The sequence below is a fragment of the Pezoporus wallicus genome, unplaced genomic scaffold (genome assembly GCF_028554395.1).
Source record: "Pezoporus wallicus isolate ANWC-B61680 ecotype Strahan unplaced genomic scaffold, APGP_CSIRO_Pwel_v1 contig_8333, whole genome shotgun sequence".
NCBI lineage: Eukaryota > Metazoa > Chordata > Aves > Psittaciformes > Psittacidae > Pezoporus > Pezoporus wallicus.
This window is the reverse complement of record NW_026637037.1, coordinates 826,728-853,884: the sequence shown is the minus strand read 5'-3', so window position 1 is coordinate 853,884 and position 27,157 is coordinate 826,728. Positions and strand designations below refer to the sequence as shown.

Genomic DNA, 27,157 nt, shown 5'->3' with positions numbered 1-27,157 from the left:
TAAATCTAATAAAGCTATTTGACGAACCATTCAGGTGAAGAAGTAGAAAATAACAATGTGCATTCTGGTGTGCAGCAGAAGTTTTTCTTCAGAGACATGAATAAGATTTCAGGACACCCTTCTTGAAATATCAGGTGCTAATATTGGACGGTCAGGGATACAGGGAATTGTGACAAGTCAAACTGATACCATGGTTAAGGTCTGAGCCCAGGGCTATTGCAGTCAAGCTTTCCATTCCAAGGGGTGTGCTTATGCATGCGCAAATGGCTTCTTTGTGCTATCCCTCCTTGTTTATAAAATGGAAAGGTACATCTTCCAATCTCAAAGGAGTTGTGAGAAATTAAATCCATAAATTCTGGGGGCATGCATTTTTCGTGGCAGATGTGTCCACTGTGGTCCTTCCAGAAACTCTTAAGATAAAAGAAAGCCCCACCCTGCACTAAAATGCTCTAGCCACAGTGATCAAGGTAAGGACCATTGTATTATACTAGTTAGGTTCTTCTAAGAAATATTTCCTTTATTTTCTCTCTACTTTTAAAAATCTTTTATACCAAAGATCTTTCATTTTAGGAGTATACCAGCTTGGAATCAAACAGCTGTAGATAAATGCAATTAAATTTTCTTGGCATCAGCTGTGTTATTCTTTCTCACTACTTCTATGAAACAGTCCCTATTCAACATTAGAAACAGTCTCCTTGCTAAGAATTTAAGCTTTGAGGCCAATATTCATTTAGTAAATAGTCACACTCATTTCTAAATTTGGTAATTACGCTGTGGTGAGTTTTTTCCCTCTCAGCAGAAGCGAAAGAGAAGAAACAAGAGCAGATTCCAGGGAGGAAAGAGCAGCTCTGCTGCAACATGCCGGCCATTTGTGGTACTCTGAAGTGGGGAGGGAAAAACAACCACTGTAGATTTGGAGAGATGTTTTTAAGAACAGGGTTGCGCAATCAAGCACTGTGAGCTATCAGAAACTCAGATGGGAATTAGTTTGCAAGGAGTGAAGTTCTTGCCAGGTACGTTCCTTCTGACTACTCTCCTGGCTGTGAAATCTGGGTGGATAGCCGGAGAAAGGAGCATGGAAAGAATCACTTCTGTACATTGAGTCGACATGAAGCTTGGCCAAGTATGAAAACATAGTGCCATCCTTGTGGAGCTGCTTTTAAAAAGCATATGTGTAGAATGCTTTGACATGGTAAATGGCTTCTCTGATCACACTTGCGAAGATTTTTACAAAAGAAAATTTCAAGTCAGGAGCTGTATTAATTTTGCTGTTGCTTTGCCAGTTCCATGACTGGCATTTAGTATCTTCTTCTCATGTTCATTTAAATCTGTGAAAAAGCACATTGTCTATTTCATCTTTATGAGCTTAATCACTGATTTTAATTTCTACTTTCCAATGCATTGTAAGCATCAGGCTAAAACGAACTGTAGCTGTAGTACCATCAGACTAAAACAAACTGTAGCAGTAGTAGTTTTAGTGTTTATTGTATAAAAATGGTAACTATGCAGCAGTTTTTCTGAAAATACATACAATTTTTTGATTAAAGTAACAGCAGTCCTGGGGAAGAGCCAACAAATTCTGTCTCAGATGCTGTGTCACAAAATGGAAATCAGACCATCACCAGTCGTGAAACTATGTAGCAGTATATTAAAAGTTGATCTGGAAATGCGAGTGTTCCCATTGTTCCAGCCCAGACTGAGCTTCAGATCTATGTGTATTTATTGTCATAGAAATCTGTGTTAATGTAGTGACTGCCTATCCTAATGAATAACTTTCAAAAGAAGTGGGCTGACACTTTCTCAGCATATTGTGTTTGCATCTTAATGAACATTTTCTGCTTGGTCATGATGGAAAGAGGAATACATTTACATAATGTTAATCAAGCACTTTTTCTTAGCATTTGGAAAAGGGCAAGACTTAAATTTAATTTTTAGTGTATGCATGTCTCTAACAAATTTAACAAATAGTTTAAACTACAAATTGCTGTCACAGTGAAAACTGATCTGAACTCTCCCTTCTACAAGTTCTATATTAAATGTTCTTTTAAGATGTTTTATAGATCTATATTTTATAACTCATTCCTATTGCTTGCTCTCAAGATATAAATCCTATCTGAACTTTCCCTCATCTTTCTCAACCTTTTTAATTTAGATGATCACTTTCCATTTTTAGCTGTTCATGGAGCGATAATTCTTTTCTGGTAGTTTGGTACCACTTCATCTTTGGAACCAGAGAAGTAACAAGTGCTTATAAACATCTTCAAAGATATTGTCTCAGAGCCCAAAGGAAGCAGTCTTTTTTGTCTTTTTTTTTTCCTTTCTCCCATATTAAAGTAGAAATCTAATCAGCTTAAAGTTAAGAGAAACCGAGAAATATAGAGAGAGTTAGAAGTAGTTACTTTTAGACAAAGCATTGCCTGTTCTCATTTGTTTGCTTCTTCTGTTCCTGGTAATAGTGGGTTTTATTTAACAATGATGAAGGATAAGAAAATAATTTGTGATACTTTAATTAAAAAGAAAAGTGGCAGTTCCAGGCAATGTGGATTGACTGTGTAATTGTCCATTTGTTTTTTGATTGATTTGGGTTTGGTTTTATTTTATGGTGTGGGGATTCTTTAGGGTATGTGTGTGTTCGTGTTTGTGGGTTTTTTCTTTTTTCTTCCTATTCCTAGAGTGTCATGTATGTCATTGTTTCCTTAAATTGACAACCAAAAAGTTAGCTTTTAGCATGTAATCAGAATCATAGAATCACAGAATCAACTAACTTGGAAAAGACCTTTCAGATCATCAAGTCCAACCATTACCCCAGGGCTGTCAAGGCCACCACTAAACCATATCAGGGGAAAAGAAGCTTCTGCTGGAGGGAGATTTTCAAGTAAGTGAAATGTGTGTTGGCTCCTATTGCGAGAAGGAAATCCTTTGGCCAGAAGATGATGTGGCAGTGCACAGGGAAGTAAAAAGGAAAGATGGAAAACACAAAGGATGAGAATATAGGGAAAAAGAAATGAAAAAATCCAAAATCAAACCAACCAAACAAAAAAGCCCAAACCCCCAATTAGAAAACCAGCCAAAACCCCCACTTTGCTACTTTGCTTTCTTCAGTACTGTTTGTTTGAAAAAGAGCAAAGCATACTATTCACCTCTATATATATACTTCTCCTCTTTCAGAAACAGTTAAAATGGGCTTTTTATCATTTTTCAGTGGCAAACAGAGCAAGACCATAGGAACATGGGTACTTTCAGGCTTATTGTAAGAATGGGATTATAAGGGAAATGATCAATAGTACAAAAAGAATCTGCTGGATTCCTGAATGGTGTTTAGAAAGTCATTTGAAGCACAAACTTAGGTTGTCAGTGCTTCTGTGACAGCATCTTTCATCTGTTAGCACTAATTGTGGCCATAATGTTCCTTCTGGGCCGGTTTTGAAATTTCACTGGAGTTCCAATATGACTAGAACCAGGTATCAGTGAATGTAGTAGTCCAGCTGTGTCCCAGTGTTTAGTTGTCATAAAAATTTAATGCAGAGTGTATGGAGCAATTCTGCCCCTGATCTTGATTCTCACAGGTAGAAACCGCTGTTTTCTATCGGCATCTCACTGAGATAAATCATCTGTTATCATAGAGCTTTGGGCTGCACCTTTTACTCTGCAGTAAGCACACATAACTTGGAAAATAGCATGCCTGTGTGTACAGCTGTAGGACAACAGCAAGAAAAAGTGGAACTAATACTGGTAATAGCAAAATAATGGTTATTTACTTTCTCTTGCTAATATCAATCTATATATGAGGACTTTACTCTTGTGAATTGTTTGGTTAGAGTCCCTGGATTTGCTGAGAAAACTTCAAATTTTCTCTTGATCACCTTTATGCAAAGCATATAGTGATTTGGCTTTTGCAATCCCAAACCTTTTGGTTTTAGTCCAAATGGCTGTGACCTTTCCGTAGTGCCAGGCAGTTTTGACAAAATAGCTTTTCTTTCAGAACTTCCTCTTCACCCTGAGCGTTGCTTCCCAGGTGAGGCAAAAATCAGAAGAGAGTCGAACTGGGAATTGTTCTTTGGTCCTGGTAGATGAATTACACTGTGTTTCAATGCAGCTGTTGAAAAAGTACATCTGTCCTCAGTTTGCTTCAGCTCTTTGTTGTGTTTTCACTGAAAGTTATGTCTCTTGTTTATGGCTTAACATACTGGCTTAAGGCACCGACGGAGAGAGAGGTGTGTAGTAACAGGTAAGATGAGAGGTAGGGCTGAGGAGGAGCCGACACGTGGCTCCTCCTCATACCTGGCATGGAATGGTACTTCCAGGCCTTTGTTGTACCTATCTGAGCTCTTGTGTACCACAATTCAGAGTCCAAAGGAGCTGACGTGTATTGCACTGACACCTGGAATTTTAGGAAAGCCAAACATGACACCTGCTATCACCTTTACTACAAATACTTTGATAGAAACAGATGCGCTGGTAAGGAAGCACAAGTTCAGTGACCAGCCTTGTAAAGGCAATTACTGCTTTTGATTTACAGAGGGTTTGACTCTTTCCTTTGTTTTACAACGTTCACACATAGCTGAAGCTATATAATAAGAATATGATGGTGTATAATGTGAAGATTTTGTTTTTAAGAAGGAACTGCGGTGTTTTGCTAATCCAGGTTCCTTATGAAAAGATATGAATTAGCAGTTTACTGTTGTGAACCTTTGAAGGGTCTGAGTGATTTTTAAATTCATTCAGTGCTGGGAAGAGCATTGCAAGCTGATGTGCAATAGCTGCTTCCAAAATAAGTATTGACAATGGACTCTCCTTGTGAGAGAAGGAAGAGTGAGTGCTTTCACTTTGAAATCAGAAGTCTGGTGTCTTCAACTGATTCTTTCAAATATACATGAGCACTCATTAGTTTTTTCACTGGAAAAATTTTTTCCACTCAGAGGAAGTTCAGATTTTTGGTGTCATTAGATATCCCCCTGGGTCTCTGCACTTTAAGGATGGAGATATTGATCCCTTAGCATAGGTTTCATTTCCGTAAGTTTGCTATATCTGTTCTGCACAGCTGTAGACCGCCAGTATGAGCAGCAGAATGTTACTTGTCTGGAACTTGAAAAGTACTTTTCATTTGACATTTTTGTATTTTTTGGCTTTCCAGCATTCGTTTCATTTTATAGAATAGTTGAAGAGTGAAACTATGAGTAACACACCTGTTTCAAGTGTCTAGTCTGTGTCATGGAATCATGGAATGGTTTGGCTTGGAAAGGACCTTGAGATCATCCAGTTTCAACCCCCCTGCCATGGGTAGGGGTGCCTCACACTAAACCATGTCGCCCAAGGCTCTGTCCAACCTGGCCTTGAACACTGCCAGGGATGGAGCATTTACCACTTCTCTGGGCACCCTCTGCCAGCACCTCACCACCTTCACAGGGAAGAACTTCCTTAGCTCTAACCTGAATCTCCTTGTTTCAGTTTGAACCCGTCACCCCTTGTCCTATCACTACAGTTCCTGATGGGGAGTCTGTATTAGCATTGGTATGCTTGTTTTATCAGTTTGTTTTATTCTGTAGAAGAATTTTGCATTCTCTATTCTCTCACTTTTAAGCAAAATATAGGCATAAAAATGCACATGGCTAATGTGGATTAGGAGATCAATCTCGAAAAATATAGCATGGAGCATAAAACAAAAACATCTGAAAAAAAACCAAATAGTTTAATTTGTCACAGTATAGTGATTATCCAGTTCTTCATAAGTTAAGCTCTTACGAGCTTAAGAATAAATATTTCCAAATGATTTTTGTTTGTCTGGTGTTCACAGCTTCTTCAGAGTGATGTGAAATCTTTCCAGGAACCGTCTTTGTATTCCCAAAGATATGAAACATTTAAAAATGAAAGTTGTGGAAGCAAATGTTTTGGCATGGGATAGAATCTGTGAAATGTTAAGTAGACCAAAACTCTTGTTTTAACCACAGAAAAGCATTGTTTTTGTTGATTTTCTGTAGGTGTGTTTGTCCTGTGGGAGCTGTCTTACAACTGCCATTATCTTAATCCGGGGACTGCTTTTGCATCAGTAAAGTGTGGGTATTTTTATATGAGAAGAATAGTGTTTCTGTCTGTAAGTGTTCAGCTTCTTTATTGCGACTGCTTTGCTTTTAATTATGAATGGAAACTAGGCAACAGCATCTTGGATGCGGACTTGTTAACATTTGGGAGTACTTAAAGACAGAAGAGTAGGAGTTTCAATGTGCTCAATAAGCTCAATAAGAAGCAGGAGAGTTTAGGGAATGCTGTGAAGATTTGCCACTGGAATTTGAAGAGTAAGAAGCTTGGTGCTTAAAACGAGGCCAGTCATGGGGGGCAAGGTGTGTTTGAGAAGACATTAGTAACTGTGAACAGAGCACAAATAGGGTAATTATAGCTGAAAACTTACAACAGTGGACTTTATTACAAAGTACTTGGTATAACTGTGTACTGGCAAGCAGGTTTTGATGTTGGTGGCAGTGAATCATTTTGTGTGGTGTTTTTTGGTTGCTTTTTGGGGGTTTCTATTAGGAGTCACTGTAATTGAGTACTAGATCTTATTTCTGCCAAATGAAGTAAATGCTCTTGTCTTTTCATTGGCAGAGCTTTGAGAAGAAAGGAGTTGGATGATATATTCCTCCCCTTTAGTTTATGGGTCTGCAACCAGAAAACTTGTTTACTTTGGTCTGCCAGCACAAATACCAAGTGTATTGAAAAAATCCTCTGTTTCCTGACTTTGATATATTGCTGAATGCCAGTATACTTTCTCTGAACAGATCAGTGGTTCTGTGTTCTTGGTTCTTTTTCAGTCTCTAATAAATGGGCAAAGAAAAGTCTTGATTATTTTTATAGAAATAGCTACATTCTCTAGAGCAGAAGTTTGTGCTTGGAGGGAGTTTAAGGGGAGCTAAAGCGATGTCCTCAGTGTTTTCAGCCTGCTTCCCAAGCCTTTTGTATGTCATGTTCTATTACCTCTGAGTTGGAAGATACTAAAACAAAATCCATTAAGACAAGACCTAATGTTATCTCAACTGCCTTACATATAAAAAGGTAGATGAAGACTCTGATTCTTCTGTACAGAGAAAGCTGAATGCCTGTTCCTTCTCAAATTCCTGAGGCCTTATAAACAAGCATTTGTGTTCATTCTTTGATAAAGCAAGCGTGGAAAAAAGGCTGAGGCAATTGATTGCATAAGCCTGATGGTTGGAAGATGAGATCCTCTGGCCTCAGATTGTCCTCATTCAAGTCTATTAAAAGCTATCTGAAAAACTTTAAAAGCTTCTGAAACTGCTGTTTGGTTTTGTTTTGGTGGTGTTTTTGTTTTTTTTTTTTAATGGAAGTAGCATTGTTTCTTTACCTCCATTGTAAAGAAATGTATTCTTTTGTTGTACTCTACAGGGGTATATTTTTGTGCTCTCTGAGATGTTTTTCCAGGTTCTTTAGTGGGTTTCTGGCTGTTTTTTCTTTAACTTAACTGGCTAGAGCTACATTTGTGTTTTATTGGTGATTTTCAATAAAGCCTAAGACTCTTCTCTGGTTTGGGTTAGCAGCAGAGCTGTTATTCAGCTTCGTAATGTAAAATCAAGGGAGAAAGTTGTTAACTATAAATGACTAGGCTTGTTAACTGTGTCCAGACATATATTGCAGGACTTTGATGCCCTTCCCAAGTTTAAGTTTGAGATAGCTGTGAGCTGCCAGGTTTATTTTCTATTATAGACTGTTTCCAGTTTTCACCAAAGTAACCTAGACTTTTTTAACTTTTATACAACTGTATGCGTCTGGGTGTAAATTCTGGGTACAAAGTTTGCTTTTTAATAGAGGCGTGGAATAATGCAGCATACTCTGATAACCAGTGTGTACATCACTTTTTCTTTCCAGTTCCTTTTCTTCCTCTCTATGTATAATATAATTTGACCTCCTGAATTCATCACATTGATTGAGGAATTAAGAATATTGTTTTGGGTGTGCTTGAAGCCCTAGCTGTTGTTTAGCTCGGAGTAATTAATAGTAAGGCCTTCTGTTACTTTACTCCTTTTGGAGGTCATCAGTGATCTTGAAGGTTGGTTTGTATTTAAGACCACTGAGAAAGAGAGAAGTTGTCATGTTCCTTTGCTTGTATTATATTTGTGCTGAAAGAGAAATAAAATGAAAGAAGCTGAATGCATGGAAAACTTAGATAAAAAGCTTTCATAAGTGAGTCAAGGAAGAGAACAGCAAATTCAGTCTATGTACAGCCTAAACATTTAGGCTGCTGTTGACTTAAATGCGAAAGGAAACATCCCGATAGTACTTAATGTGTCCTGAGGTCTTGATGAAATAATATTTGGGATATTTGTTTTCAGGTAGCATTATATATCAACTTATCTGTTGTGAAATACAGCTCTGATCACTGATATAGATTGAACAGTAAACTGAATACAATCTATTTAATGAGGTATGCTGAGTACTTCAAGGAGTGCCTCGCCCTTTGCATCTGTACCTTATCCCCCTTACCCGCACATTCCTCTTGAATGGCATGTTCATCAACTCTTATTCTGACATTGGTTTTTACTATAACCTTCCTGTAATGATCTCTGTATTGTGCTTTAATAGCATTAAGATTTGCTTTTTTTCTGAAGTCCTGCCAATGAAGCAGAAGGTTCTGATTAAGAGTAATTTAAGACAAGGCTGTATTTCAAACTAGTTGTATTGATTGCAACAGCTGATAATGCTTTGCCCTTTAACTAAAGGAACGGTTTATTTTCATATGAAGTTGATGTTATGTACCTTGATCTTTGCTACCCAAGTAACTTTCGTATCTGAATGAAATAAACAATGCATTTTACTGTTTTAGCCAAGACAGTTCATTACAACTTATAATGGGTAAGTTTAATATGTTTCTGGGTCATGATCAGCTCTTATGACAAATCTGTGAAGCTCTGTGGAGCTTCATTGACTTCTACTGATGTTCAGCCAAAAGTAAGAATTCAAACCTAAGAAGTCTTAATTTTTAACTGTAACTGAAGTGCATTTTCTTGTGTATTCTTTGGTGGACAGTTGATTAGGTTTTATCTTGTGTTGTGTGTTTAAGAGTAAAAACATCATCTTATGCCTATCTTATATGCAAGGGACTTGAAAAAATATGCATTAAAAATAGGTTGCTTTGTCATAGGCATTTTGATGTCGACTAATGGAAAATGTTGAGCATATTCCCCCCCCCCCCCCTTCTTTTTTTATATAAGTTTCTGATAGGAAATCTGTAGCTAAATATCATTTTGCGATTTCCATCTGTTCGTGTATAATAGTGTTCTATAATGCAGCCCAGATTGCTGCCCGATAGAAATGTCCTATAGCAGGAGATAGGCTTTCAAGCGATTGTTGTACATACTAATTATTTTTTTTTAATGAGTGCTTCATTTAATTCTGAAGCAAAGTATCTCATTTTAAAGCCAGCTTCCTCCACGCAAAAATTCCCACTAATTAGCTAAGATAGTGCCTCGCTTTTCCAGTGCCAACATACTTTAAAAGAAGGGTTTGAATAGTTGTACTGCTGTGATAAAATAAGAAAACTAAATGCATCCTTAGATTCAGAGGGAAAGAAAAAGGCAGCAGGAAGAGAAAACTGTTGCTGAAATGGTTCTTAATAGCTAACTTCAGTGATCTCTGCAGTGTTTCCCAGATAGTGAGGAGTAGGTTGAAGAGCACTGATGGTAAGAGGTATCACTTTAATTCTGACAACTCAGGTCATTTCCTCAGGTATTAAGAGTAATTGATAAAACTGTTAAAACACACTAGCTTCTTGAAAGATATATGTCGGCATGTGTTCTCAAGTGAAAGTTTCCATACTTCACAGCTGGGAAGAAAGGCTTCCCAGCTGTATCCACATAGTGGGAAAACAAGACAGCAAATAAAACAACTTACCTGTGTTATTCATGCTCTTCATCATATGTCAGTCTTGATTCTTGGGTGACTGACTGTAAATTGTTGCAGGGGGATTGGACTAGATGTCATTTAAGGTCCTTTCCAACCCAATATGTTCTGTGATCCTGTGATAAATAGTAAATTACTGTTTTTCTTTATAACCCTTGCCTTTAAATATCTTTACTGTCTAGGAGTTCCCATCTTTCACTTTTAATTGTAATCTGAATAATAAAATTAACATGAAAATCATTTAAAGATTTACCACTTCGGGACAACTTAGGGACAACTGTATTGTGTGGTGGATGGGCCAGCCTGCAGTCTGTGGCTTCCAATTGGGCTGCAAGTGCCCATGAGTGGGAGAGCTGTGCTCCCCCCATGGAGATTAGTTTTGGAATAGCTGAAATAATTCTTATCAAGGGTTCTGGCTGCCCCAAAGGAAATGTGTTTTGTATCCATGTTGGATTTCTTTTCTCCAGGATGGTTTGTTGTGGACATTTGAATGGCCTGAACTTGAATTTTTGTGTAGAGTTTGCAGCTCAGTTGTAATCAACTAAAAAATGTTCTCAATGGATAAGCTAATTTCCTACAGTTTGTTTCCTGTGGCTGCAGGCTTTGCACAGGGTGACCCTTTGCAGAGGAGGAGGGAATAATCCATCTGAAGTTCAGAAGTGGGAACTATTCATGGATATGTGGTCATAAGGGTGCATGGATCTATCATTTTGTCAAATGAAAGCCATTGGATTCAGCTGCTTTTTTGATGAATCTACTGAATGAGTTAGTATCTGGGCTGAAAGCAGGGATTATTCTCAACTGCGTATATCCACAACAGATGTGCAGAGACAGCGAGTCTGACTCCCACGGCTCTGCTGGGCTAGACAGCGCCATTAAACTGCTGTCAGTTACCCCATTGCCAGGCACATCACAGCGGCTTGCTACAGCTTTCCTTTGATGAAAGGGAGATGTCTGTTGTGTTCTGATGCAAAGTCACGTTTGCCTCCTTGGACAGAAGCAGCATGAAACTCCTTTGCTTTAAAGATGTTGAGAGCCATGATTTAAAACCAAAAAAACAAACCCCACAACACTTAAACCAACTTTTTTTCCCCCCTATCTGAGCACTTGTAAGGCACAAAAGTAGAACAGAGCTGTGGCAGCTCAGCTTTTTTTTGGTCTGGAAACATGTTATGTTTTGAAATAAATCTTACTATGTACGTTTGTATATATAGTTTCTAGAAGTTAATAGATTGCTGAAATTTTAGCTCAGCTGGAGAGCAGGTTAGGAACAGTTTATGGGGCATACAAAAGCTACTAAGTTCCAGCTATTCTGCATTTCAGTTACAATTAAAATGGCTTATGTGACACATGTAAAGTCAAGTTAAATTTCTGCTACCTGTTGAATTTGCAGGCTTGTAACATTGACTAGAGAGGGAGGCCTTTTCTGTAGCCTCTGGAAGAAATAGCTACTGTTTTAACGGTATCCCAATTATTGTTAAGCTAATTTGGCCACATTTGGGAATGTACAAGGGTGGCCACTTGGACAGAATAACTTCTTTTAAATGTAACATAATTTTGCTGAATGAAATAGGTAGACATATGTACTGAAGTATGGCTCTGTATCCTGTTTGAGAGTTCTCAGTTGGCCATGGGCTAGTAGCATACCGAGATGTGAAGTCTGGATCTATAACAATTTCAATACAGGATTTTCTTTTGATGAAACGTGACCCATTTTCTCATTGGTATGGTGATGTTTGAAACATAGTGAGAATTTTTCCCCTGAGTCAGTTCTGATCCTGCAAATTGATGTCAGCCCATGATATCCTCTTCTTCCTGAGAAGAAAATGGCATGGTATGAACTAGGTGTCAAAAGAGGTGTGAAAATATTTTGTGGAGGCTGTTCAGAAACTAAGAGAAGTTACTTTTATCTGGGAGCGTAAAAGTAAGAAGTCTTCAGAAGTGATTTTAATATGAGCAAGGGAGGTATGTGTTTACAACTTACACACAGCCAAAGTGTTTCTTCCTTTTGAAGGATAAATTCGTGTTGAATCAAAAGGCCAAGTGACATTGCACTTGAAAATGTGCAGAAGCAATATGGCTTTTATGTATGTCTTTAAAAAGGGTTTGTTGGTGCCAGGATTTGGGAGAAGTGCATTAACACTAGCCTGCCAAGCAGGCAGTAGAAATGTGATCCTTGCTCTATCTGAGCAGGTCATTATAAACCTCAATGATTTATGGGAAACTCTGAGCAGAGGTGTTTGATTATTATTAGCAGGGTGCCAAGAGTGTGTGAGGAGAGGCTATAGCTATCTGAAAGATATAGAGGGAGATGATGTGCCAAAACCCTGAAATAGTTAAGAAGGCATGAAATAATGCAATTGAAGGAGACTGGCATGCAGATGCTGTTCTGTAATGGGCACATTGTACTGCTAAATTATTTGTTACCAAACATGGTAAGTTTGTGTATTATTTATTTCCAAGTACCAATTTATTGAACTCTTTGTATGGGAGCTTTCATTCTTTTCCCCCTACACAGCTGCTTGTTTCCTTTGTATAGCCTTTTGAGAAGAGACTTGTTGCTTCCTTTAAGAAATGTCCAGTGAAAAGGGCACAAAGAGCTGAGAATAACCTTAAAACTTAACATGAATTCTTGTTGGGGTGGGTCTAGGGTGGTGACTGTGGATATTAAGGGTAGGAGTATGCACATTCTCATTATTACTTATCCTGGAGCTTCCCTTGAACCACATGGTGCTATAAAGGGCTATTGCCTCTTGGCTTTCCTTCCCTCTTTTCTGCCCAAACTTACATCTGAATTATTCTTGCCATGATATGATGTCTTTGGAGCTCTATAAGTACATGGGTGGTTCCCTGACTAATCACTACAACTAAGTTTGCAGAGGATCATGAGTCAAAATTCATTTGTATTTTACATATTTTATATTTATATTATATATTTGTACTGTATTTCCTTATGTAATATGTTTCTAGGCAGTCTATCTCATAGCAAAGAAGTCTTCTTCATGTTTTCCTCTGCTCACTCAGTCTGAAGAATAACTTCAGTGTGTGACATGTTTCTGAAAGGTATTATCACCCTGGAAACAGAATTCACTAGTGGTCTTTTTTGCTTTGAAGTATCCCAGATAAATAAACTATTTCTTACAAAAAACCTGTATCAGTTAGTATGTCCTCCCACAGAATCTAATAGTGTTGTTGTGTGTGTCCCCTTCCCAAGTAATTGCTTGGATTTAAATATCTCCAAAGAAGCAACTTCCACTTCATATAGCAAAAAGGAAGACTTGAGTGTGGTTTTCCATACGTGCTTTATTTGAGTTGCCAACAGATAATTAAAATATACATATATCCTTACATGGTTAAAACTTGTTAACATAAAAATGAACTTTTCAACCTTACTATTCATAGACATAAAAATAGTAATTGAGGCTAATGGAATTTGAGGATGGTGACTTAATGCAACAGCAAGCAAGGCAAATTTAAAATAGATGTATGGAAACCAGCTGTGGTCCCTGGAGACTTAAAGCAACTCAGGAAATTTGGGGTTCATATATGGAGAACAGAGAGTAAAAGCTTGGTTTAGATGTCCTCAGTAGCTTTAATACTGATACTGAAAAGAAATGTTACAGCTGTACAGCTGCTTATGGGCTGTATAATACCAATACCAATACCTGCATCTCCAGCAAGAGCGCTTACTTCCCAGCGTCAGGCACCTTCTGTGTTTGGGAACACAGGCCATGAAGTTTCAACAAGTCTTTGCTTCAAAACATGGTTTTAGCATTGCTACTTCTATCAGTGCTGACCATGTATTATATTCTTTACAATCAAGTTGAAATCTCTTAAGTGGCTTGGTTTTGACGGTTCTGAACACTTTCTCTCTGAATGCCACAAAAAGAATTACTCCTTTACAGAGCTCTACGGGTTTCAGCCATATTAGAAATGGGTTAATGCTAGATTTTAGGCTATTGACTATTGTTGGAAGCAGATTATTTTGCTTGTATAAAATAAAATCAGACAATTTAAAGTCTTAATATCTGCAAAAGATAATCTAAGCAAATATGGGGGTGTTCCTGGTGGTTGGTTTGGGTGGTTGGGTTTTTCTTTTCCAAGACCAGTCAGCATTTTATATCCTGTGCAATTCTACATCAACTGCCAACAAAATGATATGCAAAGCTAAATTAACTTTCTAGGTCCAAGGGCCTTCATAAAATGAATATTTTAATGAATATGAAATACCGAAAGAGAACCTTGATTCTATTTTTCTGTGGTCTTACTGTAGGAATTCTTTTGGATTTAATTTCACTGGCATTGCATTATCCAGAATAACTTCCTGAAGTGCTGACTTTTACAAAGTTCAGTGGTGGTGTACCTCCTGAGAATGAAGAATTGTGGTCTGGTTTAGTCAGGAAGCATTGTTAGAGATTGATAAATACAAGCCTATTGCATCCCTTACTGCCATGGGACCAAGTGGTTAGAATGGGTTTTACCTTTTTGCAGCAGCTACCTAAGGTGCAGTGAGGGAATTACTTGTTTTGTTTGTTCTGGTCAAATTTCATCATGGAGTCCTCCTTTTTCAACAAAGAACTGACTTGGGGAAAGAACAAAACATTTCTCGTGCATGTAGGAAAAGAATTATTTTTGATTAAAAAGCTTAACCCAATCTGAATTATGATTAACAGCTAGAGGCTTTCAGTGAGCAGCTGGAAGTGGGAAGTTCTTTCTACAAAGCCACTTTCCTGCACACCTCACCAATCCTGGACTGTTTCTGTTTTTACCAAGGACAAGGAGCTCCATCTCAAACTGACATGAAACTAGATAAAGCTTCTGCTTATATAATTTTGATTTTGCTAATCAATATCTGCTGCAAAGAGGTTTTATAATAGTGCTGTTGATATGCAGCTATATTTGAACTGAGTATGACTGCCACTGCATGGAGATGGACATTGAAGTTTTGCATAAACTGGCTAGTTTTGTCACAAGGGTGTTTCTAATGCATGATTTCAAACTAATCCTGGGGATTTCATCTGGGCTTCTCTCCTGAGAGCCCAACTAAGCTTACAGAGTAGGGCTGGGGAGGGTACGTGTTGTGAGGACCAGAAGGCTTTCCTTTGTAATATTGCTTCTGTTGACTCCAGGAGTCCACTGGGCCACTGCTCCTTTTCATCCTCTGGAAGTCTGAGGGGAAGGGCTACCTTTATAGCAGGTAATGATTTTATTCAGAGCCAGGTAGAAACTGAGTGTATTTGTTTTCCTAGTTCAGCTTGAGTATGTGTTAAACCCCAGGTGTGAAGAGGTGTAGGATGTAGCAAGAAGAGTTTTCCAGAGTAGTTCAAAACCTAATTGATTTAGTGTTTGTGGTATTTCTAGCCTTTAATAATTAAAAAAAAAAAAAAGAGTGTTTCTGGTACTTTCATTTACTTAAAATGGTTTTGAGCTTCCTGAAATGTGATTTTTGAGCGATGTGTGTTGTTAGAGCTTGTATTTATTCATGCTTATCTTTCTCATCTCCGTCTCGGATGAGATCTTTAGGCTGCAAATCTAAGATGGGAATAAAACAATAAAGCAGTATTTTGTAATGTATGTTGAGATGTAGTGAGCTACCAGGTTTCTTGATTAACAATTCACTAAGAAAAAAAAAAGGTTTTTGGGGAAAAAAAGACATACTTTTTTGATTTGTTCACGAAGCAGTCAAAGTACAGAATGCAATTGGAAGTTCTTAAAATGAAGCTAAGAGCAAGATAAATGGTTTTCACAGAGAAAACAGAAAAATAGAATCGAGAGCTTATCTAGTCAGTATTTAAGAAATGTAATTAAAATGAATTCTGTTATGCCAGCAGTGGGGCTCATTCAGCATGCAGACATCTCTGTTTCTTTCCAGTGACTTTACACAAACTCCTAGAACTGCATTAAGGTTGGAAATCATGTTTATTACTGTAAATGCTTAGTCTGTACACGGCCAGTGTTAATTAAGCAAATATGCTGTTGGTACTACATAAAGTTATCATAAGGTTATTCTTTGTTCTCTAACGTCCTGAGATTCCTAACAAAATATTTAGATCTTCTACATTAACCACATCAGCTGCTGTTCTGACCAGAAGGCAATGCTGTTTTGCTCTCTCCTTATTTGGCTGCTAGACCAGTTGGAAATAGTTTGTTTCAAGATGAGGTCAGTTTAACCAAGAAGTGTGAAGACAAGCAGGGGTATAAGCGTAAGGTGTTGGAAATAACAGTAGAACTTGCCACTTACTAAATGTGACGGTGACTTATTGCAATACAGCACTGTCTGTACATAGAGGTCTTTCAATGATGTTAACAGACAGTTCGGCATCCTTTTTGCTTTTATACTAACCAGTACCCTTTTAGGAAAAGTAAATTATTGTATGTCTGGAGAAAACCTGTATAAAATAACAAAACAGTCTCCCGGCTACCTTACTAAATGGAGTCAAATGATCTATATTGATCTTGCTTTCCTTCATTATTTGAATTGGATTTTGCTTGAAGGAGTGACATGCACATTTGTATAGTGGAATGCTTGTGACAACTGTATCCCTGTAGAAAACAGTTCCATTAACTTTTCCTGCTAACACTGAATACCTACATTACGATATTAAGGCACTATAAATAAGAGCAAGCCCTGCTGTTACATGCTCAGCTGTAGTTTATTGTTTGGAGAATAAGTCCCCGATTTCCAAGTATTTTTCATTGCTGTTACTGTAATTACAGGACTTCATAGCAGTTTACTGACAGTTTTGGGGGGTTTGAAAAGCCGTAAAACTTTTCCTTGTGTGATCCTTCTCTTTACAGCTGTCTGTTATTCAAGTTTCCTTGTGCTAAAAAAAAAATGAAATTGAAGTGACTGGGAGGAAAAAGCCATTGAATGCTGTCTCTTGCGTTTGCTCTTGTGCTAATGAATTAACTTGAATTCAACACTTGTGTCAAGATGACAGTTCAGCCCCAAGTTGGAGAGTTTATGGAGCTGTTTGTCTTGTGGTTCTTTTTAAATCTCACTGCTACACTGTGTTGCCTAAAATGTTTCTTACATATAAGTTTCTATGTAACTTTGTAATTAGTATCATTTGCAGTACTCCAGAGCCATAGTAGAAACGCTATGATTACAGCTGAAGATGTGGTTTTAGTGTGCACCTTTTCAACTACCTACGAATTTTTCAAGATTTCATAGCTGGTGGAATGAAACCTCCTTTTATTTTTTCCTGTTTTATTGGATGTTATTGCACAAAAATACCTGCTATAAGCCATATTTTCTTCGGGGAGTAACGGTGCTTGTTAGGGTAGCTACGCTTTAATCTATAAACGCAATCTGGTGCCGTCAACATAAAAAGGACATAGAGCTGTTGGAGCAAGTCCAGAGGAAGCCATGAGGATGCTCAGGGGCTGGAGCAGCTCCTGTATGGAGACAGGCTGAGAACACTGGGGCTGTTGAGCCTGGAGAAGAGAAGCTGTGTGGAGACCTCATAGCAGCTTCCAGTGTCTGAAGGGGGCTGCAAGAATGCTGGAGAGGGACTCTTCATTAGGACCTGTAGCAACAGGACAAGGGGTGCTGGGTTCAGGCTGAAACAGGGGCAGTTCAGGTTAGATCTAAGGCAGAAGTTCTTCCCTGTGAGGGTGCTGAGGAGCTGGCACAGGGTGCCCACAGAAGTGGTAATTGTTCCTCCCCTGGCAGTGTTCAAGGCCAGGTTGGACAGAGCCTTGGGCAACATGTTCTAGCATGAGGCATCCCTACCCATGGCAGGAGGGTTGGAACTAGATGATCCTTTCCAACCAAAAACATTCTATGATTCATCTGATCTGTGACTTTTTATGGGTTTTTGTTTAGCTTTGCTCTTTCTGAGGCAACTCGAGATGTAGGCCCTTACCTGCTGCATGTATTCTATAACTAAAATACAGGTTGACTTCATAGTACATGTGTGGTGTATCTGGTCTTGTATCAAAAAAGGGCCACAACTTATGAAGTTTTTCATTAAAATATTCTGCCCAACAGAATGCTGAAAGAAAAAACGTGGAAGGCTGTATGTTAACTGTAATAAACAAACATTGGTCAGAGCTTAATCTTTAAATACTCTCTTCCTTACAAAATGCAGGTGATCAACTAAATAAATTTGCAGGAAAATGAGAAATGGAAGCTCTGATGTTAAAAGCAGTTTGGATGTATATGTGGGATAGAGATTTCACTGTTGGGTGAACTTCAGTTTAATATCACACCCTGAATAATACTGCACACTAATCAATATGCTTCTGCTTATTACGTGTTCAAAATGAAGCCCTGGCAAAAATGCTATCTTGAAATTAAACGGCAGGTATCATGTGCTCATGGGACTATATATAACAGGCTTTTTAGCATCACTACATTAGATTTTAGTTAAGGATCTCAGTACCTAGCTGGAGGTGCCTCCTTGCTGGTCTTTGAATTGTCTGGAGGGGTTATTTTTGCTTTTAACTAGTTCCAGTGTGCATTTGTTGGAGTTTAAAGTTTGGCGTTTGAATACAATCCTCTTCTGTTTGGACTGTTCTTTTTGCTTCTGTTCTATTAACCAGTCAAACACTAGTAGAGAAAATGTTTTGCCAATGTTGGTGACTTTAATTGTTCAGTGAACTGCAGGGCCCTATTACAGAGGATTTTTTATACCTGTATCTTTTCATGCCTTACTGGGGAGAAAACCCAAGCTGGAACGACATTTCTACAGTTAGTTACTAGAATCTCTTGACACTAAAGCAATTGAATTCTTAAGAAGAGGAAGGAGGATAATAGGGGTTTTGAACTGACTTAAAAAACCTCTTCTGGAGTGATTTGTGCTCTGTTTCCCTCCTTGTATGTGCTATGCACATGATTTTCACTTGCTGTAGGTCAGAGCATGTATATGCTCAGGCTGTCCTGGAATTTGAGGACTTTTTAAAGACAAACCTTAAAGGTTTTAATGGATCTTTAATAAGTTGCTTTAAGATAACTGGATTTGCAAGGGAGACCAACAGCCTCTTTTGTCTGAAATGCAAATAGCTAAAATATCTTAAGGGTTAAGATATTTTTAAATAGGTAATTTATTCTGAGCTGCACCCAAAAATATTTAAGAAAAGAACAAAGCAAAATGTCAGAGTTATTCTTTTCAACTAGAACAACTTATGGGTATTGCATATGGCATTAGCAGTGATTTCCACAAGTGTGGTTCCCGGGATGGTATCTGTTAACCAGAGTATCTGAAGATGTGAAGTGATTTGCAGCGGGGTGTGTGTGGGGGGGGCAGGAACGCAATGGGACCATCTTGCCTCAGTCTAGAGGCAGTTGCCTGCTGCTTGAGTACCAGTGTTCTTACCAGCATCAGGTTTCGCTGGTGACTGAAAGAACTGAATTGAAATTGCAGTTTTGTTTCTTAGCAATCCTTTTGTTATTTGTCTTAATAACAGTTTGGTACGATGGGGGTAAATGCGCCTGTGTTGTATCATTTCACACTCAAATTGTGTTTGCTTTACCAGCAGAAAATCACTCAGCTCTGATAAACAGAGATGGTGCAAGATTGGTAGTTTGTATTTCTATCAAATAGCCAACATTTTGCTTTCCTTGTTTGTTAATGTTGATTGTGATATGTGTATTTACAGATGCTAATGGAAAAATTAATAGTTAATGACAATTTTAAAGATGGTCACTTAGAGATAGCTGTAAGAAGTCACACTTGAAGGAATCTGGAGTCTCCTGGACTGTTTTTAAGAGCACTTCAATTACTGGAGCAGGAAGGTAGGGTTTGCTGTGCTTTACTGACCTCCCCGCCCCAGTGGCTCACCCAGAATTGCCTTTGAGAGTAATAAATGTTCATTCATCAGCAGTAAAGAGACAGCAAGCTTCATGGAATATTTTTACTGAGAAAAAAAAAAGTAGGAGAAACCAAAAGCTTGCCCAAAATATGTGTTGGTCTTTTAAAGTTATGAAGTTGCTAAAGAACCAATGTACTGGTTCTACTGTTAGTATCTAGAGTAGGATAGAGTTGTTATTCTTAAAGGTCTTTGAAAGAGTTGATATGTTAATACTGATACCTTGAACAAATTTATCTTCAGGCGTTTTTTATTAATTTGAGCTATATTTTTCCTGCAGTTTTAATTGGGTATAGTGACATAAATCCTCCATGGCCATAAATTGTCACAGCACCATTGATTCTTTCTCTCCTCCTCTGCATCCCCAAAGTGTTGATATCCACATACATCAGCACTGCACTGGTTTATAAGTAGTATGCTGCTAAACAGCTCCCAGAGGAGGCAGCGTTTCAGTGAAGGATGAAGGCTATGTGTATATGGTGGGTGTATGTAATTCCAAAATGAATCGTGACATTAACTTTGCTACGTAATTATGGCTCAATTTTAAGCTGCTGTTTAGTTTTCATTCTTCATCAGAGGAGAAAGGAGTCAATGATGAGTAGGTTTTTGGTCCTGCTCGGGTTCAGTATTTAGGCCAGTCATGTGTTTAATGCAGCTTTTGGGCAGGGAAACAGCTTGAGAGCTGCTCAGTGCCTCAGGCTACCAGCTGCTTGCCTAATTGGCCTGGGAGCACAGTGGAAAGAAAGCTGAGACACCAAGTCAGCTGGCTTTCAATATTATTCCCAACTGGAAGAGAACCTGCTTATTGGGTTGAAGTGGCATTCACTCTTATAGATACATAGCAACTGTTTGCCCAGGGATGGTGCCATCCATTGTAGCTGTCCTGTTTGTTTGCATCAGGTCAGTGTGAGTGAAGTTTGAATCCACATCTTTTTCTTCTGTTGGGCAACACTTGAAGGTTATGAGGTAAAAATTATTTTAGGACTGAGTCGTTTCTTATCTGAGTGGGAGGTTTCAGAAGGAAGCATAGCAGGCTCATAAGACACGTTGCGGAGAGAGCCTAAATAATAACCATAGATGTATACAGAAGAAACTAGAGGACAAAGAGCATAGCTTCGTGAAGTAGAGCTGTATGCTCTGAATGATTCTTCCACATACTCGGTTAACTTGACTTTGACAGTCAGTGAGGCTCAAAAGGTATCCTTCGTCAAGAGTGGTAACTGCTAAGCTACAGGGGAAAGAAGAGTTTCTAGTTTTGATAGATTTTCTTGTTAAAAAAAAAACAGGAGGTTCTTGCAGTCTTGTGGAAAATTTAAGGAATTTGAATGGTTTGGGTTTTTTAACCTTTTAAGTTGTTAAAATCCATGCCACTCTCTTTTCTTTGGGAAGATAATATTTTGTATGTAATAAACACTTGGATTTGAAGTAAATGCTAATAAACTTGTTTTACCTAAGACATTCATCTCTTTGAACGTGCAAGGAATGTAGACTGCTTATGAACACAGTGATTTGTTTCTATAATTATGTAAATACTGCTTAGTTGGGTTTTTAAGTATTTCTCTAGGTATGTATGGGTCTGGTGCATTTTCACAGGTGATTTTTATTAGCCGAGATCCTAACAAAGGAGGGCCAAGCAATCATAGAATCTCAGACTGGTTTGGGTTGGAAAGGACCTTAAGATCATTCAATTCCAACCCCTGCCATGGGCAGGGACACACCACATTAGAGCAGGTTGCTCCAAGCCCTGTCCAGCCTGGCTTTGAACACCGCCAGGGAGGGGGCAACCACAGCTTCTCTGGGCACCCTGTGCCAGCGCCTCAGCACCCTTACAGCAAAGAGCTTCCTTATATCCAACCTTAATCTCCTATTTTTAAGTTTGAACCCGTTACCCCTTGTCCTATCACTACAGTCCCTGATGAAGAATCAAATCAAACTCGGTCTGCCTGTTTCTCTCCAATTAATAACTTTAAAACCTGTTGACAAACTGTTTTGACTTGAAAGGGCAGCAGTCTTGATAAATAATTGTGCAGTTTTCCGTACTCAGTGTTGTCATACAGATTGTATGTGGTTATCAGTGCTTGTGCTGAAGGAGAAAACAAAAGTTGCACATTAGATGTTTTTTTCTGGTAGCATCTGACTGGCAAGTCAACTTGTTGCTAGCTATGGTATTTGCTGGTTTATTGCTACAAGAGGATGGCTCAAGAAATGTAAGATGCTGTCAGTTACAGAAATGTGATAAGGATTTCAAAGAACATGTAGACAAATAGCTGAGGAAACAAGCTGCTTCTGCAGCTTATAAACAGCTACTTCTGCCAGCTGAAGGCTTTCTGCAAGTAATTCATCTGCTGGTAAATAACCATTGTAGCAACCTTTATTGTGCTGATCATATCTGGTACTGCCTGTGTGTAAACTGTCCTCACAGTTGATGGAAGTTGGCATGCAGGACAACTGCAGATGACAAAACAGCATTTCCCCCAACTGTATAGTAATTGTATTATTCGTTACAGTGAACCTAAACAGGCAGGAATAAAAAAGTGGGAGACAGAATATTTTATGCCTTAAAATTACCCTTTATGCCTTAAAATTACTATGAAAATCTGCCTGGTAGTCAAAGTACCACTTGCTTAAGTGTTGCTTATCTTTTTAAATCGATGGAGTTAATTAGTATCAAACTTGGTGCGGACAGTCTTAACCCTGTTTAGACATTTGGCTCCTGTTCATTTTGCCTAGATGTTTTCCTTACAAAATCAGGTTTAAATCGAGTGCAATGAAAGCAATAAGACTGTAGGACTTAATTTTATCCACAGGATCTCGGATAGGAAAGAAATGGCCTAAAGTGATTATTTATCTATTTCAGTGAAGCTATTCCAACCTTATATAGACAAGTTCTCCTAATCAAAGTTAATAAGGAGATTTTTGGTAAACAAAATGTATTTAATAAATAGCCAGCATCATCTTCCTCTGTATCTTCCACCTGTAGTCATTAAAGCATACCTTGCATTTTCTACCATACTTCTAAAAACATATAAGCAACGTTATAAGCCAGGTTAGATACTTTGACTTTGCTTCTCGCTAGCTTTAGCTTTCCTTGCTCTTCAGCAATTTACATCGTGCACATCATCACAGCTTTTGGTTTCTAACTGTTGCAGTTATTTCAAAAAGGTGATTTCAGTTCTTTATCATAAGGATTAGTTTTCATTTTAATTTTAAATTGAAAGCCTCCTTGTCTTCGATAATAGAACTGGCTGTGTACTTCACACTTGGGAAGGTTCGCTCCTTGCTTGGGTTTTTGCTTTCCCCTCTCACAAAGTTGCAGATGATTGTATGCCATAGCCTTTCTGTTAATTGCATCTAATTATGCATCTTTTATATCTTATGTATAGCCTTTATAGCGCTTATCACACTAATTCTTGAATCATCATGGTTTCAAATACCTCATTAGAGGAACACTTCTCATCACTTCTCCTGCAAGTCATGCCTGTTTATCACAAATGTTTACTTCTTGCATAGAAAAGGGGAAGCTTCTCTCCACGCCAGCCAGCCTCATCAACCCTGGAGTTCCGTGCAGTTATTCAAATCTAGCTGAGATCTACTACTACTCTGGTGTAGACAATACAAATTTAATTTGTTTCATTTTAGCCTCTCTAGGTGGTATTCCATATCCAGGTAGCCCTGGGCAGCCATGTGGCTAACTATGTCCCCTACCAAATGCTTGCTCTAATCGCTTACTGGCAGGAAGGGGAGAGTTGCCTGTCCTTTCTTGTTGTAACTTTCTTGTTGTAACTTCATCTTGTCTTCACATAGATGAAACCTGAGTCTGTTGCCTCATCTCTTTCCAAAATAGGACGTTTGCCAGCAGTGATGGGAGAGGTAGTAAACGGGAAAGGAAGGAGCAAAAACTGTGACTGATGCAGTGGGGAGCAACAGATGTCATGTGGAAAATTGAGATATACTCAATAAGCATTTTCTACAAACATTTTCATACTGATGTAACTTAGTTATGGGGTGTGAGATACGAGCATATGAGAGAGTGAGTTTAAGCTTTGAAGCATTTCAGACAGATGGAAGTATGTGGCTGAAGACAATTTCTGTGGAATTACAGGCTAGTGGTATTCACAGCTTAATGATTCTGCTTTAAGAGTGATTTTTTAATTAAAGAGATGTGGTGAAAGAGAATAGAAGGAGCTGGGTTACAGGAAGCAAGGGAAGTAAAGGCCAAGAGTTGCTGCTGTTAAAAGCTTGTCATCCAGAAAGAGCTATACCCTGTGTAAGAACATGATACAAAGAATTACTGACTTCAGCTTGCGCTGTTAGACAACACAAATTTCTGTGAATACATTATTGAAGGCAGTATCACAATAAATGAATCAGAAAAGATGCTTTGACATCTGTATTACAAATTGTGGTATATACTTACCCAGAACAGAATAAAGCTATGTCTGAATCAGCACAAAGAAACTGATATTCAGCAGCAGCAAAAAACCCCAAAATGCTGTAATACTGTGGGTTTTATTTTCCAAATAGGCTTTTAACACTTGAAGCAGAGCTCAATTACTTAGGGTATTGCCCTCTGTATAACAGGAAGAATGGTTTATTTGCAATGTACTCACCTTGCCAAAATGAGTTGTTCGTAGCTTGCTTTTCCATGATTCTTTCTTTTTGATGTATTTGATGTATTTCAGTACTTGGAGATCACTGTTCACCTTGATGTTAACTGATTTGTAAGTGCCTCTTGCTTCTGTTCTTGTCAAACTTGAAATTAATAAATCTAATTGAATTTTTGCAAACCTATTTGTTGTAATGCTTTACACTTGGGGCTTGTGTCAGTTGAAATAACAAAACAGTGGTTTCAGCTGAATTCTGGTGCCTTTACACAGTTAACTGACTAAATCTGTAGTGTTGTTATTTCTCCTGTTTTCAGCAAATTCATCTTCTCCAAATTGCTTGAGTTATTCCTTCTATTATCATTTTTAAATAGGTGTTTTATAGAAATTATTTTGGACATTTTGGGTATGTCACCATTTTGATAGTGCATTATAGGCATTTTCTGTTAGAGATGATGGCTTTCAGTAGCATTATCGTGAGTCATAGAACATGGTATGTGTTCTCTAAGCATATTGTTTTCTAGTTCTGTGTGTTCTGCTTCAGACTAACCTTGTATCGTTCATACAGTTTATAGATTAAGTTTTGCTTCAGATGTGTGATATAATGACAGCGTTTCCTTTATTGCTGAGGAGTTACTGCTTTTCATCAGGTTATTTGCATTCTATGCTTTGAACTTCAAAACTGGTGATATTTACATTGAAATGTTGTATTTGCCATGCTTTAACAGAAAGAGCTATTGCAAGACATGAAGTCAGAGAAATAGAACAACGTCATACAGTAGATGGCCCCCGACAAGATGTGGCATTGGATGAAGACGACGATGTGGTGATTATTTACAACCGAGTACCTAAGACTGCCAGCACTTCCTTCACAAATATTGCCTATGATCTTTGTGCGAAGAACAAATATCATGTTCTACATATCAATACAACCAAAAATAATCCTGTTATGTCTCTGCAAGATCAGGTAAGCTGCTGCATCTGGGAGGGATGTCTTTGTTAAACAAGGGAGAAGTACAGAAAATGTTTTCCTATTGCAAACTTGTATGGAATTGGCTTTTATGTCACATTTTCCAATATAAGTGAATTCTAATGCATTTATGTTTTCTTTGTAAAGAATGAATGTTTTTTATTAAATAATAGGTTTAGGTTTTTCCTGGGCTACTGGAGGAGGTAAGTATCTGTTTATCAGCCGAAAACAAAGCCAAAAGGGACACAGCTAGGGCACAAATGACCTTTGTTGTTACAGCTGTAAAAGTTTATTGTATTGTCAAATGTCTGCCTTTTGGCTGTGTAATAGTATTTGCCTGTCCTCTCCATCTGCAGTGAATGCAGTCCTATGTGATTTCCTCTATGAGTAGTGCAGGCACTGTGCCCTGCTGTCAGGGTTATGTTTCCATTTTTGATACTAGGTCTGGTCAGCTCTCACAGGTGATAATAACAGGTAGAAGGAAGCAGTTGTAAATAACTTAAACTCTAAAGGATGGGGCACTTTGCATTCATTTAAATCTCTCACTAAAATCAGTGTAGTCCCAGGCTAGAAATGATCATGGCTACCACTGCATCAGATGATGAAGACAATGAAGGATCAGGGCTCTGTTTTTTGTGGGGTGGGGTATGCTGAGGGAGGAGGGTCTTTAAGTAGTCAGGTTTTGCTCATGGTGAGTGCACGTTCAGGGAACGCAGGTCAGATGTCTGACACATCACTATGTCATCAGCCCTGTCTGTAAAACAAAGGTTTCCACACTCTGGAATGTGCTACTGGTTGTATGCCGATGATCTTAAGTGATATGCAGCAGAGGCAGGAGCTGTTCTGCATTGCAGCACATCAGCACTGAGGCTTCCAGCTCCTTTAAGTGCATGCCTACAGGCAGAAGCAGCTCAGCACAGCTGCTGGAGCAGTGCAAGGGGAAGCAGATGGTAACAGGCCTTCCACTTTTAGTTCTCTGTGTTGGAAAAAGGTTGAGGTAGGGATCTATGTGCAGGGGACATTGAATGTACTTGAGGCAGGACTGGAAACCTCTTTTGTGATAGTGAGGTTGTGTTATTGTTGGGTTTTTGGTAGTGTAAAATCTTTTCCTAAACACGAAGGTGATATAGTCATATGTGGTTACTGAGACTACCAAGACTCAACCTGGTAGCCAGCCCCATAGTCTTGTCTACTGCGTAGAACAAGAAAGACTTATGCACTAACAGCAGAGTGAGTTTTCAAAAGGAGATTTATCAAGCCTGTATCTGTTAGTTAAAAATCATACTCAAGTCAGTCACACTGAGAGCTGCACTTCCAAGCACAAGTTCTGTTGCAGTCAGGGTCTGAAATGTAGGGGTCTGTCCTGAAGGATAGGAAAGTGAGTCATTGGTGATATAAATTTGTTCTTTACTGGCTTAGTTTTGTCTAACAGAAACTCTCTTCCTAATTTTCCCTCTAATATTAGAGGGAATATTATAATACTACCTATTGAAAGATGAAAATCCATCAGTGCTGGCCATGTATACAATACTGGCAGTCCTACCTTCATTTGATACCATGCCATTGTCCAAGGTCGTAAGTTATATTGTTTAATTAGGCAGTTGTTACTCCTCTTCTTTGGTAGCCATTAACTGGGAAATGCTGCCAATGAAAATCTTTACATATTGCATAGTTGTTCAAACAAGAATATTTGTTTATCTGTCGTATATTGAGATAGCAACTTGCCATTATAAGTGATAAAGCAAAATTCTGGAGATGACAAGTAGCTGGTGAGGTTTATTCTTTGTGGGCTTGGGTTTGCATGAAATACATGCCACCTTTATCAGTATAGCTCACTTGAGTGCATTAGGTGTATATGCACCAG

At 38.4% G+C, this 27,157-nt stretch overlaps 1 protein-coding gene across 2 annotated transcripts in view; it reads left to right on the top strand.

Moving 5' to 3' along the window:
• HS2ST1 (heparan sulfate 2-O-sulfotransferase 1) overlaps positions 1 to 27,157 on the top strand; it is an 82,411-nt gene that overhangs the window by 36,133 nt on the left and 19,121 nt on the right. For both annotated transcript variants that reach the window (XR_008971379.1, XM_057402742.1), the window contains exon 2: positions 25,052 to 25,290. Coding sequence is in view for 1 of the 2 variants with exons in the window: in XM_057402742.1 (XP_057258725.1) it covers positions 25,052 to 25,290 (239 nt within the window). In the remaining variant the exon portion in view is untranslated. The remainder of the gene's footprint in view (positions 1 to 25,051; positions 25,291 to 27,157) is intronic.